The sequence below is a fragment of the Ranitomeya variabilis genome, chromosome 6, assembly GCF_051348905.1.
Source record: "Ranitomeya variabilis isolate aRanVar5 chromosome 6, aRanVar5.hap1, whole genome shotgun sequence".
Lineage (NCBI taxonomy): Eukaryota > Metazoa > Chordata > Amphibia > Anura > Dendrobatidae > Ranitomeya > Ranitomeya variabilis.
The window spans coordinates 28757327-28783115 of record NC_135237.1 but is presented as its reverse complement, the minus strand read 5'-3'; the positions used below and the strand labels follow the sequence as shown (position 1 = coordinate 28783115).

The 25789-nt window shown below is 43.5% G+C and overlaps 1 protein-coding gene across 3 annotated transcripts in view; it reads right to left on the bottom strand.

Annotated features, from left to right (window-relative positions):
• ICA1 (islet cell autoantigen 1) overlaps window positions 1–25789 on the bottom strand; it is a 93429-nt gene that overhangs the window by 32182 nt on the left and 35458 nt on the right. For all 3 annotated transcript variants that reach the window (XM_077268114.1, XM_077268115.1, XM_077268116.1), the window contains 4 exons: window positions 22033–22131; window positions 704–795; window positions 581–633; window positions 29–58 (listed from right to left, as the gene is read on the bottom strand). In XM_077268114.1, coding sequence (XP_077124229.1) covers window positions 29–58; window positions 581–633; window positions 704–795; window positions 22033–22131 — 274 coding nt within the window. The remainder of the gene's footprint in view (window positions 1–28; window positions 59–580; window positions 634–703; window positions 796–22032; window positions 22132–25789) is intronic.

Sequence of the window (25789 nt, the reverse complement as noted above, 5' to 3'; positions counted from 1 at the left end):
CATACACCCAGCTGTCCCCCCTTCTTACCATCAAACGTGTTTCCTTTGTCCAGTTCAACTTCAGATGTGACATGAAAGAAATGGGAAAATCAGTCGGTTCAGAGGAGATCACAGATATTACCTGCTCCCACCTACACGAATTCCCCTTTGTACATAAGCAGACGGACTTTAACCCCGGCAGCACCAAACGGGGCTCCCAAAAGTGCAAGTCTGATGGTTGGCATATTCGGTTTCTACTCTCGGTTCTCATTGCCAGTTTGCCGCAACAGGCGGCTGCTGTAAAATGATGCGACTTTTGGTGTTTGTCATTTTTGACCAACTCTGATAAAATGGGCGGCTGCCGGTCATCAAAATCATGACAAACGGTGGCATTAGCTGTGCAATAAATGTTACTGCAGCGGGGCTGGAGCAGGACTTGTGGCAAGGCGCACAGAGGTGTATCGTCCAGCGGAGTCGCACCCGCGTCCAGGGATCAGGACCAGAATAACGCCGGCCTAGATGTATCGGCCATATGGACCTACTGCACCAGCTGCGGGTGGAGATTGCGGCTCTGGTTGCCGCTGGGTTATTTGGGACTCACCTGAGGACACGGATTCAGTCTCATGCTGCTGCTGTTCATCTAAAGAGATCAGTCTGCAGGAAAGAAGGGAAAGGTTAAACTGCCCGAGATGTGCGGACACTGATGGACTCTCCGCTGACTTACTGCTCGTTATTCTGCATCTCCGGAGCGGCATCCTTGGCCTTTGGCTTCTTTTTAGACTGATGACAGAGTTTATCGACCGGATCCTGTAGACTCTGCGGAGGAACAGGAAAAATAATATGACGTCACGGCTGCTAGGTTATGACATCACTGCGTGATCGGTGGGTGTCCGACCTCCGAGACCCCATCGATAGTCACAATGAAGGGTTTCCAGCTTGTCCTCTGCACGAGGGCATTAATATCCACTCGATGCAGTGGACTCCCTGCACAGCTGGGTGGTCTGGAACGCCACTTTCCAGGGAAATTGTCTGAAGAGGACTAGGACTCCACCTACAGTGCCACCTATTGAAAGCAGTGATCCTAAAAGTCAATATCGACCCTATAACGAGCCTTGCCACATGACTTAGGATAAAAGCCAAAACGAAAATCTCAATTTTCAGACACTGTTTCGGGGTCCTGCCCCTCGTCAGTGCAAAGTATGAGATCTGGATTGGCTGGGTGAGAGGCATCTGCCCGGGATCAAAAGGGTAACGTTTCTCCTTGAAAAGAATGACATGTCAAAGGAGACTTTTAAGGCTTGCAATGCTCCTCTGTGAAATATGCATATTGTCTTTTCTGAGATGAAGAGGACGAGAATATGTGAAGGATGACACCGGAGAGATCACGCAGAATCCCAACGCTGCCACCACGTGAAGAGCCCGCATCTCGCCACCCCACCTGATGTCACTATCGAGTCTGAGGGATCACGTGGTACGATCTCCTCACTTGCACCAATGTGACGTTCTGCAAGGTCAGCTTGGCACGGTTTTACACAGACACCTCCTGTCCACACGGACCCAGGGAGACCAATGCGGACACGGACGAGGCACCACACTGGCTCACAACCCCGACAGGCCTTTTTCCTGGGAGAACTGCAAGGGGGACGCAGAGCTGAAGAAGTGGAGCTGTGGGGGTCTCAAAAGCTGATCCATCAGCAATCTTAAGAGTGATCCTATCATCATGCCACCACTTACCGAGATGGGTATTGCCATGTGATCAGTCTGACCTCTGACAGCCCCACTGATCCTGAAGATAGTGTAATGTGGAGCTGAATCCTCTTCACCCATCTCCCCTGCACACAGCGTTCCTGGCTACACAGGGTATTACAGTGTGGCCCTTATAAGTAAATATAAGGGCCCCCTGGTTGGGAAACCTTAGGGGAGAACGCAGAACGAAGCCTCCGACATCGACAGGATGGCCCACATAGTCGCTAGAAAGGTCTCCTGCTGGTACTCGTAGTTACACAGAGCAAGGCAGCCTAATCTTATACAGCACAATCTGCCCCCGGTTTGCTCACATGAGCGCAGGATACGGGTGTGATGGGGAAATCCTGCTCCGAATGCGCCAATGTGATAAACACAAAGTCAACAGAAGACGGCAGAAAACGGAGAACGTTTGTTTTTTAGCAGAATAAATACGACTGAGCCAAAACAAAGAGACTGCGGAGTAGAAAATGAGAATATGACCAGCCAAATCCAGGGCTGAGCCAACCAGGACCGATTTTTTTTTTTTCTTTTGGCATTATTTTACAAATAAAAACTAATTTTTTTTAATGAGGTAAAAAAGCCTGATTTGTACCACTGCTCATCCTCTGATAACACCTTCGCTTTAATCGATCGCTGGTTCCAGATTACTATTTATAAAATAAATAATACAATCATAGATGAGATTGGATTTTACAAATACGGGTTAAGAAGAGACGAATGATCCTCATTTTCTTTTATAAATATCCACGTTAGGTACAGGACAGGGCTTTGTGTATAACTGACGGGCGTTTATTATAAATTTTTATAATTGTTATTTTTGCTAAGATTTTTTTTCTATGACATGTTTTTCATATCTGAGATTTTACTTTTTATCATTTATGATGAGATTTCATGGTTTTTCTAACATTTAAGAATTAAAGTTTCTTTTCACTATTTATGATTGGTGCAATTTTTTATTACATTTTTGAATGATTTGTGTTTTTTTTTATGCTAATTAACTCACTGGCACAATGAAAAAAAAAACGTTGAACTCTTGCACGTGCCACCTAGCCATGCTGTAAAATATGGAAGTGGCCGACCCTTTTAAAGGGAATCTGTCACCTTTTAGGCGGCAATAGTAAGGCTACGTTCACATTTGCGTTGTGCGCCGCAGCGTCGGCGCCGCAAGGCACAACGCAAACAAAAACGCATGCACAACGCTGCGTTTTGCGCCGCATGCGTCCTTTTTTTCATTGATTTTGGACGCAGCAAAAATGCAACTTGCTGCGTCCTCTGCGCCCGGACGCGGGCGCCGCAGGGACGCATGCGGCGCAAAACGCAAGTGCGACGCATGTCCATGCGCCCCCATGTTAAATATAGGGGTGCATGACGCATGCGGCGACGCTGCGGCGCCCGACGCTGCGGCGCCGACCGCAAATGTGAACGTAGCCTAAAACAGTTTCCTCCCTTTTTTGGAGAGAACTTATTTGCAAGTTTTTCTCCCATGCAGCATCGCCAGTAACACTCCATACTCAGCTGGTATTTCCTTGACGTCGGCTTCATTTTTTTTTTTTTTTTTAATGCAAATTTTAAAAATTTAATGTTTTGTTTTAGGAAAGATATTTATCTTGGTACCGTGTTAGCCAGTAGATAGAAAAATATTTAGAATTGAGAGTCCTCAGTGGTTGATACCTTTTAATGTCTAACTGAAAAGATGGTAACAAATTGCAAGCTTTCAAGACTACTCGGGTCCCTTCATTTCTGATTTCTCTTCTGGATGCCAAAATAGCACAGGAGCGGTGTCTGTACGAGCATAACCATAAGAACGCAACGCCCCATTATCATCTACCCATACAGTCAGTAAGGGAAGTGTGAAATTATGTCTCTTCATTTATCTATATCTCAGTATATGTGAGTACACCCCAAGAGATTTGTCAAAAAACCTTTAGTTTCATGCTAGAATCAACATTTTCTATGGGACACCATAGTAAAAGGGGTCAGTGTCTTTATATCAATGAAAAGGACTTTATTCAGGGTGTTTTTTATTTACAATCTGACTACGGGGTTAGTAATGGGGGCATCTTATAGACGCCTCTCCATTACTAACCCCTGGGCTTTATGTCAACTACCAATACAAAGCTGACATCAACCCCAATATTATTACCCCACTTGCCAATGCACCAGAGCAAGGGTGAATTGTGAGGCTAAGATCATCATCTTATAGATGCGCCATTTCTGGGGTGGCTGAGAGCTGATGTTTTTAGTCTGCAAGGGGGCCAATATCCATGGACCCTTCCTAGGCTATTAATATCAGCCTGCAGCTGTCTGCCTAGCCTTTGCTGGGTACTAATTATAGGGGGACCCTACGTCATTTTTTATGGGGGTGGGGGTCCCCTTTTTAATAACCAAGAAAGATGAAGTATACAGCTGTGAGCTGATATTAATAGCCGGGGAAGCTCCATGTGTTTTACCCCTTCCCAGGCTATAAACATAAGCCCCCAGCTGTCTACTTTTCCTCTGCTGGTTATCAAAACTTCGGGAAATCGCATGCCATTTTTTTTGCTTAATTTATTGATTAATTAGATACATGAACAGTAAGCTACACACACACACACACACACACACACACACACACACACTGCACTAATTATATATGTCACTCACATATTTCTACCAATCTATGTATATATGTATTGAAGAATATTTCCTTTGAAAACTATTTAAATGACATAGAATTACTCTACGTACGTAAAAGCGAATGTTAAAATTGCATAAGCATGTCATACGGCTGATAAGTGACAAAAATCGCATTGTACTCGCATGAAAATTGACAGCCACTTGAATCACACTCGTCGGACTTTTAAAGAACAACATTGGACCGATTTTATTAACGCTGATGGGTATGAGCCCTTACATTGAATATTTTATAATGAAATTATATTACTAACATTTCTTTCTCGTAAATATTTTGGAAATTTTTCTTCTCTTCAAAGAAAGTGTACTCATTTATGCTGAGCCATGTAAGCGATGCCAAAAATAAGGGACTGTGCCACCTGTTCCCGGAGAAAGCTGGAGAGACGCAGCGGCCGGGAAGTGAACTTGTTTGTCAGTGCTGTTCTCAGTCGTGACTACAAAAATAACCGGCAACCAAACAAGCGAGCGGCCCGGGAGCTGTCACAATAGTAAACAGTATTTCTCTCCCATGTGCCTATAGTAGGACGCCTTCGTGGCTGGTAATTAATGGAGCTGGCGAGATCTCCCTGTGTGGGCTGCAGTCACACGTTTTATTTATGAACATATTTTAGCAACCGAACAAAATGTCTTCATAAAATGGGAGTCAATGATTCGAGGCGTCGACACGAGGACGAAAACTCCGAAAATGACGCTGCTACAAGAAACAAAGAAAGGCTACAAAGCTGCACAGCACCGGCGAGCTCCGAAGTCACATCTGTGTTAGTAAAGGTTTCTGTTCACACTGTAATAACGATTGTGGAGCATCTGATGCCATCATTTGTACAGCTCCTCTGTTATTCATCCTGGAAGTGACCTCTCCACAGGTGATCAATGGGACTTGGATCCAGACTCATTGCTGCCACTTCACAACTCTCCAGCGCTTTGTTTCCAGCCATTTCTGGGGGCTTTTTGAAGTATGTTTGGGGGTTATTGTCCTGCTGGAAGACCCATGACCTAGGACACAAACCCAGCTTTCTGACACTGGGCACTACATTGCCACCCAAAATCCTTTGGGAATCTTCAGAATTCATGATGGCTTGCTCATAGATAAGGCACCCAGTGTCTTGTTTCAGGTGTGATTTTCATATTGCCCATATTTGTTACTTGCCACAGGTGAGTGTGAACGAGCATCACATGCTTGAAACCAAGTTGGTTACCCACATTTTTTGGAAAGGCGTCAGCAATTTTGTCCGGACTATTTTTGGGGTTGTGTGTGAAATTATGTACAATTTGCCTCTTTTTTCTCCAATAGACTCAAAGGAAATAATCATGTGTAATGGCAATAACTTTCTGGGAGAAATATTTCATTTTCTGGAACAATTTAAAGGGTGCCAACTCTTTCGGCCATTACTGCACTACGCCACACGATGGTGCGCCCTCCACACACTACACCGCACCCTCTATATACACCACATGGGAAACATCCTCTATATACTACACCACACGGGACACATCCTCTATATACTACACCACACGGGACACATCCTCTATATACTACACGACACGGGACACATCTTCTATATACTACACCACACGGGACACATCCTCTATATACTACACCACACGGGACACATCCTCTATATACTACACCACACTGGACACATCCTCTATATACTACACCACACGGGACACATCCTCTATATACTACACCACACTGGACACATCCTCTATATACTACACCACACGGGACACATCCTCTATATACTACACCACACGGGACACATCCTCTATATACTACACCACACATCCTCTATATACTACACCACACGGGACACATCCTCTATATACTACACCACACGGGACACATCCTCTATATACTACACCACACGGGACACATCCTCTATATACTGCACCACACGGGACACATCCTGTATATACTACACCACACATCCTCTATATACTACACCACACGGGACACATCCTCTATATACTACACCACACCTCCTCTATATACTACACCACACGGGACACATCCTCTATATACTACACCACACTGGACACATCCTCTATATACTACACCACACGGGACACATCCTCTATATACTACACCACACGGGACACATCCCCTATATACTACACCACACGGGACACATCCTCTATATACTACACCACACGGGACACATCCTCTATATACTACACCACACGGGACACCTCCTCTATATACTACACCACACGGGACACATCCTCTATATACTACACCACACGGGACACATCCTCTATATACTACACCACACGGGACACATCCTCTATATACTACACCACACATCCTCTATATACTACACCACACGGGACACATCCTCTATATACTACACCACACGGGACACATCCTCTATATACTACACCACACGGGACACGTCCTCTATATACTACACGACACGGGACACATCTTCTATATACTACACCACACGGGACACATCCTCTATATACTACACCACACGGGACACATCCGCTATATACTACACCACACGGGACACATCCGCTATATACAGGTCCTTCTCAAAAAATTAGCATATAGTGTTAAATTTCATTATTTACCATAATGTAATGATTACAATTAAACTTTCATATATTATAGATTCATTATCCACCAACTGAAATTTGTCAGGTCTTTTATTGTTTTAATATTGATGATTTTGGCATACAACTCCTGATAACCCAAAAAACCTGTCTCAATAAATTAGCATATTTCACCCGTCCAATCAAATAAAAGTGTTTTTTAATAACAAACAAAAAAAACATCAAATAATAATGTTCAGTTATGCACTCAATACTTGGTCGGGAATCCTTTGGCAGAAATGACTGCTTCAATGCGGCGTGGCATGGAGGCAATCAGCCTGTGACACTGCTGAGATGTTATGGAGGCCCAGGATGCTTCAATAGCGGCCTTAAGCTCATCCAGAGTGTTGGGTCTTGCGTCTCTCAACTTTCTCTTCACAATATCCCACAGATTCTCTATGGGGTTCAGGTCAGGAGAGTTGGCAGGCCAATTGAGCACAGTAATACCATGGTCAGTAAACCATTTACCAGTGGTTTTGGCACTGTGAGCAGGTGCCAGGAAGCATGAAGTGCTCCAAAATCTCCTGATAGCTAGCTGCATTGACCCTGCCCTTGATGAAACACAGTGGACCAACACCAGCAGCTGACATGGCACCCCACACCACTGACTGTGGGTACTTGACACTGGACTTCAGGCATTTTGGCATTTCCTTCTCCCCAGTCTTCCTCCAGACTCTGGCACCTTGATTTCCGAATGACATGCAAAATTTGCTTTCATCAGAAAAAAGTACTTGGGACCACTTAGCAACAGTCCAGTGCTGCTTCTCTGTAGCCCAGGTCAGGCGCTTCTGCCGCTGTTTATGGTTCAAAAGTGGCTTTACCTGGGGAATGCGGCACCTGTAGCCCATTTCCTGCACACGCCTGTGCACGGTGGCTCTGGATGTTTCCACACCAGACTCAGTCCACTGCTTCCTCAGGTTCCCCAAGGTCTGGAATCGGTCCTTCTCCACAATCTTCCTCAGGGTCCGGTCACCTCTTCTCGTTGTACAGCGTTTTCTGCCACATTGTTTCCTTCCAACAGACTTACCATTGAGGTGCCTTGATACAGCACTCTGGGAACAGCCTATTTGTTGAGAAATTTCTTTCTGGGTCTTACCCTCTTGCTTGAGGGTGTCAATGATGGCCTTCTTGACATCTGTCAGGTCGCTAGTCTTACCCATGATGGGGGTTTTGAGTAATGAACCAGGCAGGGAGTTTTTAAAAGCCTCAGGTATCTTTTGCATGTGTTTAGAGTTAATTAGTTGATTCAGAAGATTAGGGTAATAGGTCGTTTAGAGAACCTTTTCTTGATATGCTAATTTATTGAGACAGGTTTTTTGGGTTATCAGGAGTTGTATGCCAAAATCATCAGTATTAAAACAATAAAAGACCTGACAAATTTCAGTTGGTGGATAATGAATCTATAATATATGAAAGTTTAATTGTAATCATTACATTATGGTAAATAATGAAATTTAACACTATATGCTAATTTTTTGAGAAGGACCTGTACTACACCACACGGGACACATCCTCTATATACTACACCACACGGGACACATCCTCTATATACTACACCACACGGGACACATCCTCTATATACTACACCACACGGGACACCTCCTCTATATACTGCACCACACGGGACACATCCTCTATATACTGCAACACACGAGACACATCCTCTATATACTACACCACACGGGACACATCCTCTATATACTGCACCACACGGGACACATCCTCTATATACTGCACCACAGGGGACACATCCTCTATATACTACACCACACGGGACACATCCTCTATATACTACACCACACGGGACACCTCCTCTATATACTGCACCACACGGGACACATCCTCTATATACTGCACCACACGAGACACATCCTCTATATACTACACCACACGGGACACATCCTCTATATACTGCACCACACGGGACACATCCTCTATATACTGCACCACAGGGGACACATCCTCTATATACTGCACCACATGGGACACATCCTCTATATACTCCACCACAGAGGACACATCCTCTATATACTACACCACACAGGACACATCCTCTATATACTACACCACACAGGACACATCCTCTATATACTACACCACACATCCTCTATATACTACACCACACATCCTCTATATACTACACCACACGGGACACATCCTCTATATACTGCACCACACGGGACACATCTTCTATATACTACACCACACGGGACACATCCGCTATATACTACACCACACGGGACACATCCGCTATATACTACACCACACGGGACACATCCTCTATATACTCCACCACAGAGGACACATCCTCTTTATACTACACCACACGGGACACATCCTCTATATACTACACCACACAGGACACATCCTCTATATACTACACCACACAGGACACATCCTCTATATATTACACCACACTTCCTCTATATACTACACCACACATCCTCTATATACTACACCACACGGGACATATCCTCTATATACTGCACCACACGGGACACATCCTCTATATACTACACCACACGGGACACATCCGCTATATACTACACCACACGGGACACATCCGCTATATACTACACCACACGGGACACATCCTCTATATACTACACCACACGGGACACATCCTCTATATACTACACCACACAGGACACATCCTCTATATACTGCACCACACGGGACACATCTTCTATATACTACACCACACGGGACACATCCTCTATATACTACACCACACGGGACACATCCTCTATATACTACACCACACGGGACACATCCTCTATATACTACACCACACATCCTCTATATACTACACCACACGGGACACATCCTCTATATACTACACCACACGGGACACATCCTCTATATACTACACCACACATCCTCTATATACTACACCACACGGGACACATCCTCTATATACTGCACCACACGGGACACATCCTGTATATACTACACCACACATCCTCTATATACTACACCACACGGGACACATCCTCTATATACTACACCACACCTCCTCTATATACTACACCACACGGGACACATCCTCTATATACTACACCACACTGGACACATCCTCTATATACTACACCACACGGGACACATCCTCTATATACTACACCACACGGGACACATCCCCTATATACTACACCACACGGGACACATCCTCTATATACTACACCACACGGGACACATCCTCTATATACTACACCACACGGGACACATCCTCTATATACTACACCACACGGGACACCTCCTCTATATACTACACCACACGGGACACATGCTCTATATACTACACCACACATCCTCTATATACTACACCACACGGGACACATCCTCTATATACTACACCACACGGGACACATCCTCTATATACTACACCACACGGGACACATCCTCTATATACTACACCACACATCCTCTATATACTACACCACACGGGACACATCCTCTATATACTACACCACACGGGACACATCCTCTATATACTACACCACACGGGACACATCCTCTATATACTACACCACACGGGACACCTCCTCTATATACTGCACCACACGGGACACATCCTCTATATACTGCACCACACGAGACACATCCTCTATATACTACACCACACGGGACACATCCTCTATATACTGCACCACACGGGACACATCCTCTATATACTGCACCACAGGGGACACATCCTCTATATACTACACCACACGGGACACATCCTCTATATACTACACCACACGGGACACCTCCTCTATATACTGCACCACACGGGACACATCCTCTATATACTGCACCACACGAGACACATCCTCTATATACTACACCACACGGGACACATCCTCTATATACTGCACCACACGGGACACATCCTCTATATACTGCACCACAGGGGACACATCCTCTATATACTGCACCACACGGGACACATCCTCTATATACTCCACCACAGAGGACACATCCTCTATATACCACACCACACAGGACACATCCTCTATATACTACACCACACAGGACACATCCTCTATATACTACACCACACATCCTCTATATACTACACCACACATCCTCTATATACTACACCACACGGGACACATCCTCTATATACTGCACCACACGGGACACATCCTCTATATACTACACCACACAGGACACATCCTCTATATACTACACCACACATCCTCTATATACTACACCACACATCCTCTATATACTACACCACACGGGACACATCCTCTATATACTGCACCACACGGGACACATCTTCTATATACTACACCACACGGGACACATCCGCTATATACTACACCACACGGGACACATCCTCTATATACTACACCACACAGGACACATCCTCTATATACTGCACCACACGGGACACATCCTCTATATACTACACTACACGGGACACATCCTCTATATACTACACCACACGGGACACATCCTCTATATACTACACCACACGGGAAACATCCTCTATATACTACACCACACGGGACACATCCTCTATATACTACACCACACATCCTCTATATACTACACCACACGGGACACATCCTCTATATACTACACCACACGGGACACATCCTCTATATACTACACCACACGGGACACATCCTCTATATACTGCACCACACGGGACACATCCTCTATATACTACACCACACGGGACACATCCTCTATATACTACACTACACGGGACACATCCTCTATATACTACACCACACGGGACACATCCTCTATATACTGCACCACACGGGACACATCCTCTATATACTACACCACACGGGACACCTCCTCTATATACTACACCACACGGGACACATCCTCTATATACTACACCACACATCCTCTATATACTACACCACACGGGACACATCCTCTATATACTACACCACACATCCTCTATATACTACACCACACGGGACACTTCCTCTATATACTACACCACACGGGACACATCCTCTATATACTACACCACACGGGACACCTCCTCTATATACTACACCACACGGGACACCTCCTCTATATACTACACCACACGGGACACATCCTCTATATACTACACCACACATCCTCTATATACTACACCACACGGGACACCTCCTCTATATAATACACCACACGGGACACATCCTCTATATACTGCACCACACGGGACACCTCCTCTATATACTACACCACACGGGACACATCCTCTATATACTACACCACACTGGACACATCCTCTATATACTACACCACACGGGACACATCCTCTATATACTACACGGGACACATCCTCTATATACTACACCACACATCCTCTATATACTACACCACACGGGACACCTCCTCTATATAATACACCACACGGGACACATCCTCTATATACTGCACCACACGGGACACCTCCTCTATATACTACACCACACGGGACACATCCTCTATATACTGCACCACACGGGACACCTCCTCTATATACTACACTACACGGGACACGTCCTCTATATACTACACGACACGGGACACATCTTCTATATACTACACCACACGGGACACATCCTCTATATACTGCACCACACGGGACACATCCTCTATATACTACACCACACGGGACACATCCTCTATATACTACACCACACGGGACACCTCCTCTATATACTACACTACACGGGACACGTCCTCTATATACTACACGACACGGGACACATCTTCTATATACTACACCACACTGGACACATCCTCTATATACTGCACCACACGGGACACATCCTCTATATACTACACCACACGGGACATATCCTCTATATACTGCACCACAAGGGACACATCCTCTATATACTACACCACACGGGACACATCCTCTATATACTACACCACACGGGACACATCCTCTATATACTACACCACACGGGACACGTCCTCTATATACTACACCACACGGGACACGTCCTCTATATACTACACGACACGGGACACATCTTCTATATACTACACCACACTGGACACATCCTCTATATACTGCACCACACGGGACACATCCTCTATATACTACACCACACATCCTCTATATACTACACCACACGGGACACATCCTCTATATACTACACCACACGGGACACATCCTCTATATACTACACCACACGGGACACATCCTCTATATACTACACCACACGGGACACATCCTCTATATACTGCACCACACGGGACACATCCTCTATATACTACACCACAGAGGACATATCCTCTATATACTACACCACACGGGACACATCCTCTATATACTACACCACACATCCTCTATATACTACACCACACGGGACACATCCTCTATATACTACACCACACGGGACACATCCTCTATATACTACACCACACGGGACACATCCTCTATATACTACACCACACGGGACACATCCTCTATATACTACACCACACGGGACACATCCTCTATATACTGCACCACACGGGACACATCCTCTATATACTGCACCACACGGGACACATCCTCTATATACTGCACCACACGGGACACATCCTCTATATACTACACCACACGGGACACCTCCTCTATATACTACACCACAGGGGACACATCCTCTATATACTACACCACACATCCTCTATATACTACACCACACGGGACACATCCTCTATATACTACACCACACGGGACACATCCTCTATATACTACACCACACGGGACACATCCTCTATATACTACACCACACGGGACACATCCTCTATATACTACACCACACATCCTCTATATACTACACCACACGGGACACATCCTCTATATACTACACCACACGGGACACATCCTCTATATACTACACCACACGGGACACATCCTCTATATACTACACCACACGGGACACATCGTCTATATACTGCACCACACGGGACACATCCTCTATATACTACACCGCACGGGACACATCCTCTATATACTACACCACACATCCTCTATATACTACACCACACGGGACACATCCTCTATATACTACACCACACGGGACACATCCTCTATATACTACACCACACGGGACACCTCCTCTATATACTACACTGCACGGGACACGTCCTCTATATACTACACGACACGGGACACATCTTCTATATACTACACCACACTGGACACATCCTCTATATACTGCACCACACGGGACACATCCTCTATATACTACACTACACTGGACACATCCTCTATATACTACACCACACGGGACACATCCTCTATATACTACACCACACGGGACACATCCTCTATATACTACACCACACGGGACACGTCCTCTATATAATACACCACACGGGACACGTCCTCTATATACTGCACCACACGGGACACATCCTCTATATACTACACCACACGGGACACATCCTCTATATACTACACCACACGGGACACATCCTCTATATACTACACCACACGGGACACATCCTCTATATACTACACCACACGGGACACATCCTCTATATACTACACCACACGGGACACATCCTCTATATACTACACCACACGGGACACATCGTCTATATACTGCACCACACGGGACACATCCTCTATATACTACACCGCACGGGACACATCCTCTATATACTACACCACACATCCTCTATATACTACACCACACGGGACACATCCTCTATATACTACACCACACGGGACACATCCTCTATATACTACACCACACGGGACACCTCCTCTATATACTACACTGCACGGGACACGTCCTCTATATACTACACGACACGGGACACATCTTCTATATACTACACCACACGGGACACATCCTCTATATAATACACCACACGGGACACGTCCTCTATATACTGCACCACACGGGACACATCCTCTATATACTACACCACACGGGACACATCCTCTATATACTACACCACACGGGACACATCCTCTATATACTACACCACACGGGACACATCCTCTATATACTACACCACACGGGACACATCCTCTATATACTACACCACACGGGACACATCCTCTATATACTACACCACACATCCTCTATATACTACACCACACGGGACACATCCTCTATATACTACACCACACGGGACACATCCTCTATATACTACACCACACGGGACACATCCTCTATATACTACACCACACGGGACACATCCTCTATATACTGCACCACACGGGACACATCCTCTATATACTACACCACAGAGGACACATCCTCTATATACTACACCACACGGGACACATCCTCTATATACTACACCACACGGGACACATCCTCTATATACTACACCACACGGGACACATCCTCTATATACTACACCACACGGGACACCTCCTCTATATACTACACCACACGGGACACATCCTCTATATACTACACCACACATCCTCTATATACTACACCACACGGGACACATCCTCTATATACTACACCACACGGGACACATCCTCTATATACTACACCACACGGGACACATCCTCTATATACTACACCACACGGGACACCTCCTCTACATACTACACCACACGGGACACATCCTCTATATACTACACCACACGGGACACATCCTCTATATACTACACCACACATCCTCTATATACTACACCACACGGGACACATCCTCTATATACTACACCACACATCCTCTATATACTACACCACACGGGACACATCCTCTATATACTACACCACACGGGACACATCCTCTATATACTACACCACACGGGACACATCCTCTATATACTACACCACACGGGACACATCCTCTATATACTACACCACACGGGACACATCGTCTATATATTACACCACACATCCTCTATATACTGCACCACACGGGACATATCCTCTATATACTACACCACAGGGGACACATCCTCTATATACTACACCACACATCCTCTATATACTGCACCACACGGGACATATCCTCTATATACTACACCACACGGGACACATCCTCTATATACTGCACCACACGGGACACATCCTCTATATACTAGACCACACATCCTCTATATACTGCACCACACGGGACATATCCTCTATATACTGCACCACACGGGACACATCCTCTATATACTACACCACACGGGACACATCCTCTATATACTGCACCACACGGGACACATCCTCTATATACTGCACCACACGGGACACATCCTCTATATACTACACCACACATCCTCTATATACTACACCACACGGGACACATCCTCTATATACTACACCACACGGGACACATCCTCTATATACTACACCACACGGGACACATCCTCTATATACTGCACCACACGGGACACCTCCTCTATATACTACACCACACTGGACACATCCTCTATATACTGCACCACACTGGACACATCCTCTATATACTACACCACACATCCTCTATATACTACACCACACGGGACACATCCTCTATATACTACACCACACATCCTCTATATACTACACCACACGGGACACATCCTCTATATACTACACTACACGGGACACATCCTCTATATACTACACCACACGGGACACATCCTCTATATACTACACCACACGGGAGACATCCTCTATATACTACACCACACATCCTCTATATACTACACCATACGGGACACATCCTCTATATACTACACCACACGGGACACATCCTCTATATACTGCACCACACGGGACACATCCTCTATATACTGCACCACACGGGACACATCCTCTATATACTACACCACACGGGACACATCCTCTGTATACTACACCACACATCCTCTATATACTACACCACACATCCTCTATATACTACACCACACGGGACACATCCTCTATATACTACACCACACATCCTCTATATACTGCACCACACGGGACATATCCTCTATATACTACACCACACGGGACACATCCTCTATATACTGCACCACACGGGACACATCCTCTATATACTACACCACACATCCTCTGAATCAGAATCCCTGATTCTGCTCTGAAGCATTACAATGAAACCCTGCAAAGTGCCCTGGAAGAAGCTGCACCTCCTATACATAGAACAACTCGGCACAGACGGCGACAACCGTGGCACACGCTGCAAACACGTTTCCTGCAGCGGTGCTCCAGGTGCGCCGAACGTCTGTGGAGAAAATCTAATCTGCCCGAAGATTTCATCCATTATAAGTTCATGTTAAAAACATACAACTCTGCCCTTCACCTCTCCAAACAAACCTATTTCAACACCCTCATCACCTCGCTGTCCAATAACCCTAAACGTCTCTTTGACACTTTCCGGTCCCTACTCAACCCAAGAGAGCAGGCCCCAACCACAGATCTCCACGCTGACGATCTGGCCAATTACTTCAAAGAAAAAATTGACCACATTCGACAGGAAATCATTTCCCAATCTCTTCATACCAAGCACTGTCCTCCCTCCCCCACAGCATCTAGTTCACTCTCTGACTTTGAACCAGTTACAGAAGAAGAAGTAAGCAGGCTCCTTGCATCTTCTCGCCCGACCACTTGCACCAGCGACCCCATTCCGTCGCATCTCCTCCAGTCCCTTTCCCCGGCTGTCACCTCTCACCTAACAAAAATATTCAACCTTTCCCTCACTTCCGGTATTTTTCCCTCCTCATTTAAGCATGCCATCATACATCCACTACTTAAAAAGCCCTCCCTCGATCAAAATTGTGCCGCTAATTATAGACCTGTCTCTAATCTTCCCTTCATCTCTAAACTCCTGGAACGCCTGGTCCACTCCCGTCTTACCCGCTATCTCTCAGATAATTCTCTTCTCGACCCTCTTCAATCTGGTTTCCGCTCTTTACACTCTACTGAAACTGCCCTCACTAAAGTCTCTAATGACCTACTAACAGCTAAATCTAATGGTCACTATTCCATGCTAATTCTCTTGGATCTCTCCGCAGCATTCGACACTGTGGATCATCAGCTCCTCCTCACTATGCTCCGCTCCATCGGCCTCAAGGACACCGTTCTCTCTTGGTTCTCCTCCTATCTCTCTGGCCGATCCTTCACTGTTTGTTTTGCTGGTTCCTCCTCCTCTCACCTTCCCCTTACTGTTGGGGTTCCTCAAGGATCAGTCCTAGGCCCCCTCCTCTTCTCTTTGTATACTGCCCCTATTGGACAAACAATCAGTAGATTTGGTTTCCAGTACCATCTCTATGCTGACGACACCCAATTATACACCTCTTCTCCTGTTATCACGCCGACCTTTTTAGAAAACACCAGTGATTGTCTTACCGCTGTCTCTAACATCATGTCCTCCCTCTATCTGAAACTGAACCTGTCAAAAACTGAACTCCTCGTGTTCTCTCCCTCTACAAACCTACCTTTGCCCGACATTGCCATCTCTGTGTGCGGTTCCACCATTACTCCAAAGCAACATGCCCGCTGCCTTGGAGTCATCCTTGATTCCGAGCTTTCATTCACCCCCCACATCCGATCACTGGCTCGCTCTTCTTATCTGCATCTCAAAAACATTTCCAGAATTCGCCCTTTTCTTACTTTCGACTCTGCAAAAACTCTTACTGTCTCACTTATTCATTCTCGTCTGGACTATTGTAACTCTCTACTAATCGGCCTCCCTCTTACCAAACTCTCCCCGCTCCAATCTGTCCTGAATGCTGCTGCCAGGATCATATTCCTCGCCAACCGTTACACCGATGCCTCTACCTTGTGCCAGTCATTACACTGGCTACCCATCCAATCCAGAATCCAGTACAAAACTACTACCCTCATCCACAAAGCACTCCATGGCTCAGCACCACCCTACATCTCCTCTCTGGTCTCAGTCTACCAACCTACCCGTGCCCTCCGCTCTGCTAATGACCTCAGGTTAGCATCCTCAATAATCAGAACCTCCCACTCCCGTCTCCAAGACTTTACACGTGCGGCGCCGATTCTTTGGAATGCACTACCTAGGTTAATACAATTAATCCCCAATCCCCACAGTTTTAAGCGTGCACTAAAAACTCATTTGTTCAGATTGGCCTACCGCCTCAACGCATTAACCTAATTATCCCTGTGTGGCCTATTAATAAAAAACAACAACATAATCACGTTCCTCCATCATGTTCTCATACACTTTATGCAGTTAATAGCCTCTGTGTCTGTACTGTTACATACTTAGGCAGTTAACTGGTTCATGCAGCTTTACATGAACACCCGAGCCTTACACTATGGCTGGTCCAAATAACTAAAGCAATTGTTACCATCCACCTCTTGTGTCTCCCCTTTTCCTCATAGATTGTAAGCTTGCGAGCAGCAGGGCCCTCATTCCTCCTGGTATCTGTTTTCAACTGTGATTTCTGTTATGCTGTAATGTCTGTTGCCTGTATAAGTCCCCTCTATAAGTTGTAAAGCGCTGCGGAATATGTTGGCGCTATATAAATAAAATTATTATTATTATTATTATTATTACTGCACCACACGGGACACATCCTCTATATACTACACCACACGGGACACATCCTCTATATACTGCACCACACGGGACACATCCTCTATATACTACACCACACGGGGCACATCCTCTATATACTGCACCACACGGGACACATCCTCTATATACTACACCACACTGGACACATCCTCTATATACTACACCACACGGGACACATCCTCTATATACTACACCACACGGGACACATCCTCTATATACTACACCACACGGGACACATCCTCTATATACTACACCACACGGGACACATCCTCTATATACTACACCACACGGGACACATCCTCTATATACTACACCACACGGGACACATCCTCTATATACTACACCACACGGGACACATCCTCTATATACTACACCACACGGGACACATCCTCTATATACTACACCACACGGGACACATCCTCTATATACTACACTGGACACATCCTCTATATACTACACCACACGGGACACTTCCTCTATATACTACACCACACTGGACACATCCTCTATATACTACACCACACGGGACACATCCTCTATATACTACACTGGACACATCCTCTATATACTACACCACACGGGACACTTCCTCTATATACTACACCACACTGGACACATCCTCTATATACTACACCACATGGGACACATCCTCTATATACTACACCACACGGGACACATCCTCTATATACTACACCACACGGGACACGTCCTCTATATACTACACCACACGGGACACGTCCTCTATATACTACACCACACGGGACACGTCCTCTATATACTACACCACACGGGACACGTCCTCTATATACTACACCACACGGGACACGTCCTCTATATACTACACCACACGGGACACGTCCTCTATATACTACACCACACGGGACACGTCCTCTATATACTACACCACACATCCTCTATATACTACACCACACGGGACACATCCTCTATATACTACACCACACATCCTCTATATACTACACCACACGGGACACATCCTCTATATACTACACCACACGGGACACATCCCCTATATACTGCACCACACTGGACACATCCTCTATATACTACACCACACGGGACACGTCCTCTATATACTACACCACACGGGACACGTCCTCTATATACTACACCACACGGGACACCTCCTCTATATACTACACCACACGGGACACATCCTCTATATACTACACCACACGGGACACATCCTCTATATACTGCACCACACGGGACACCTCCTCTATATACTACACCACACGGGACACATCCTCTATATACTACACCACACTGGACACATCCTCTATATACTGCACCACACGGGACACGTCCTCTATATACTACACCACACGGGGCACATCCTCTATATACTACACCACACGGGGCACATCCTCTATATACTACACCACACGGGACACATCCTCCATATACTACACCACACGGGACACATCCTCTTTATACTACACCACACGGGACACATCCTCTTTATACTACACCACACAGGAGAGCCGGCCGACAGATTTTAGTATTTATGTAGCACATGTTGATTACAGGCAGTCTGTAGGGTAATATACAGTATTGAGCAGTGTAGATGTGAATCAAGTTGTGGGACTGAAATAAACACTTACTATTGAAAGAGCAGCACAATCTGTTTAATTGCTCCTCCCTCAATTTTCCCTTTGAAAAGACATCAAAAGGCAGATGTAATCGGATCTTTCATATTTTTGAGCTGGAAGTTCATCTTGTGATTGGCAAGACAGATTTTAATTGTTCTTCAGAGTGAATGATGAGTTCTGCAGACATGACGGATGTAAAGAAGTAGCTTAAGAATGGAGATATAAACTTATTTCTCCAATAAGGTATGCCACAAAAGTCTCTTAAATTCGCTGGTGCTTTATTTATGTAAAGTTTGTTAAATCAACTCTGACCTTTAAAATCTATTCCGGCCACAGTCCAGGGTGTTCTCGTTTCCTTTGGACAATGTAAAGAGCTCTTTCAAGTCCCCAGATGCACTTTCTTTATGTATCTACGTTTAAGGAATGCCCCAAATATCCATTTCTCAGGCACTGGAAACTCTCTCATAGCCTCGTACCCCCGATTGACATTCCAAGGAGCCAGGGACCCAAGGGGCTCATCTCCTTGTTATACACCTAGCTATTAAGCAGGAGATGCTCCTCGGCGCCATTGTTGGTTGAGGCCAAATGGAGGACAGTAATACCCTCCCTATCAGAGGATTGGAGCGAGACCTTGACCTCCCCACAATATACTTCACTGGCAAATAATAATAATAATAAGCTACATAGTCCATCAATGCTACTTGACATCTAACAGGTAATATACAATGGGTAGATCCACTGCTGCAGATTGACATTGCTGTGGGACAGGCAGCAGATTTTATACACTGGATGTGCTATTGACCGCCTATTGCAGACTTTTGGAAAGATCAAATCAGCTGTCATGTGCTGGAAAAGATGCAGGCTCAACACTGGAGCATGCATGAAAGAAGGGGAGGCGACCTATGACGTACCTATATGTACCTAAATATATGCTCTTTGCTCATAAGGAATAGTCAGGGGCCACACACTAAATTAGCTAGTACATGAACAGCACAGGAGAACTCACCTTTAGCGTAGTAAATTCATATGGCTGGTAGCCCTTGAAGCTTTCATGTATTGCAGCCATCGTGTGGGATGTTTTCTCCCAAAAATGAAGTAGTGTTGTCTGCCAAATAAATCAAGAAACCAGTAGTAAATAGATCAATGGCCGCAGTCAATTTTACTGTACCAAAGCAAGGAAATGTGCGATACATAAAATGTGAATAGCATAATGGCTTGTGAAATCTATGAAAAAACACATGAGATGCTTAGCACAAGATTTGGCCAAAAATTGTGAGCTCACCATTTTTGGCCAAATCTTGTGCTAAGCATCTCATGTGTTTTTTCATAGATTTCACAAGCCATTTTGCTATTCACATTTCATGTGTCGCACATTTCCTTGCTTTGGTACAGTAAAATTGAGTGCAGCCATTGATCTATTTACTATGTCTTTTTTTGGTTATGCACCAGTTCAGACTAGATTGCTGTTCAGTCAGTTTTCCTATATTTACTAAATCAAGAAACCAGACAGAGATAAGAGTAACTAAAATAATACTGTCCCTACAAAAATATAACTACTATAATACTGCCCCCTGTATACAAGAATATAACTACTGTAATACTGCCCCTATGTACAAGGATATAACTGCTATAATACTGCTCCTATGTACAAGAATATAACTACTATAATACTGCCCCTATGTACAAGAATGTAACTACTATAATACTGCCCCTATGTACAAGAATATAACTACTATAATGCTGCTGCTATGTACAAGAATATAACTGCTATAATACTGCTCCTATGTACAAGAATATAACTACTATAATACTGTCCCCTGTGTACAAGAATATAACTACTATAATACTGCTGCTATGTACAAGAACATAACTACTATAATACTGCTCCTATGTACAAGAATATAACTACTATAATACTGCTCCTATGTACAAGAATATAACTACTATAATACTGCTGCTATGTACAAGAACATAACTACTATAATACTGCTCCTATGTACAAGAATATAACTACTATAATACTGCCCCTATATACAAGAATGTAACTACTATAATACTGCCCCTATGTACAAGAATATAACTACTATAATACTGCTCCTATGTACAAGAATATAACTACTATAATACTGCTCCTATGTACAAGAATATAACTACTATAATACTTCTCCTATGTACAAGATTATAACTACTATAATACTGCTCCTATGTACAAGAATATAACTACTATAATACTGCCCCTATGTACAAGAATATAACTACTATAATACTGCCCCTATGTACAAGACTATGGCTACTATAATACTGCTCCTATGTACAAGACTATAACTACTATAATACTGCTCCTATGTACAAGACTATGGCTACTATAATACTGCTCCTATGTACAAGAATATAACTACTATAATACTGCCCCCTATGTACAAGAATATAACTACTATAATACTGCCCCTATGTACAAGAATATAACTACTATAATACTGCTCCTATGTACAAGAATATAACTACTATAATACTGCCCCTATGTACAAGAATATAACTACTATAATACTGCCCCTATGTACAAGACTATGGCTACTATAATACTGCTCCTATGTACAAGACTATAACTACTATAATACTGCTCCTATGTACAAGACTATGGCTACTATAATACTGCTCCTATGTACAAGAATATAACTACTATAATACTGCCCCCTATGTACAAGAATATAACTACTATAATACTGCCCCTATGTACAAGAATATAACTACTATAATACTGCCCCTATGTACAAGAATATAACTACTATAATACTGCCCCTATGTACAAGAATATAACTACTATATTACTGCTGCTATGTACAAGAATATAACTACTATAATACTGCCCCTATGTACAAGAATATAACTACTATAATACTGCCCCTATGTACAAGACTATGGCTACTATAATACTGCTCCTATGTACAAGACTATAACTACTATAATACTGCCCCTATGTACAAGACTATGGCTACTATAATACTGCTCCTATGTACAAGAATATAACTACTATATTACTGCTGCTATCTACAAGAATATAACTACTATAATACTGCCCCTATGTACAAGAATATAACTACTATAATACTGCCCCTATGTACAAGACTATGGCTACTATAATACTGCTCCTATATACAAGACTATAACTACTATAATACTGCCCCTATGTACAAGAATATAACTACTATAATACTGCTCCTATGTACAAGACTATAACTACTATAATACTGCTCCTATGTACAAGACTATGGCTACTATAATACTGCTCCTATGTACAAGAATATAACTACTATAATACTGCCCCCTATGTACAAGAATATAACTACTATAATACTGCCCCTATGTACAAGAATATAACTACTATATTACTGCTGCTATGTACAAGAATATAACTACTATAATACTGCCCCTATGTACAAGAATATAACTACTATAATACTGCCCCTACGTACAAGACTATGGCTACTATAATACTGCTCCTATATACAAGACTATAACTACTATAATACTGCCCCTATGTACAAGACTATGGCTACTATAATACTGCTCCTATCTACAAGAATATAACTACTATATTACTGCTGCTATCTACAAGAATATAACTACTATAATACTGCTCCTATGTACAAGAATATAACTACTATAATACTGCTCCTATGTACAACAATATAACTACTATAATACTGCTCCTATGTACAAGAATATAACTACTATAATACTGCTGCTATGTACAAGAATATAACTACTATAATACTGCCCCTATGTACAAGAATATAACTACTATAATACTGCCCCTATGTACAAGAATATAACTACTATAATACTGCTCCTATGTACAACAATATAACTACTATAATACTGCTCCTATGTACAAGAATATAGCTACTATAATACTGCTGCTATGTACAAGAATATAACTACTATAATACTGCCCCTATGTACAAGAATATAACTACTATAATACTGCTCCTATGTACAAGAATATAACTACTATAATACTGCTCCTATGTACAAGAATATAACTACTATAATACTGCTGCTATGTACAAGAATATAACTACTATAATACTGCCCCTATGTACAAGAATATAACTACTATAATACTGCTCCTATGTACAAGAATATAACTACTATAATACTGCCCCTATGTACAAGAATATATCTACTATAATACTGCCCCTATGTACAAGAATATAACTACTATAATACTGCCCCTATGTACAAGAATATAACTACTATAATACTGCCCCTATGTACAAGAATATAACTACTATAATACTGCTCCTATGTACAACAATATAACTACTATAATACTGCTCCTATGTACAAGAATATAACTACTATAATACTGCCCCTATGTACAAGAATATAACTACTATAATACTGCCCCTATGTACAAGAATATAACTACTATAATACTGCCCCTATGTACAAGAATATAACTACTATAATACTGCTCCTATGTACAACAATATAACTACTATAATACTGCTGCTATGTACAAGAATATAACTACTATAATACTGCCCCTATGTACAAGAATATAACTACTATAATACTGCCCCTATGTACAAGAATATAACTACTATAATACTGCCCCTATGTACAAGAATATAACTACTATAATACTGCTCCCGATGTACAAGAATATAGCTACTATAATACTGCTCCTATGTACAAGAATATAACTACTATAATACTGCCCCTATGTACAAGAATATACCTACTATAATACTGCCCCT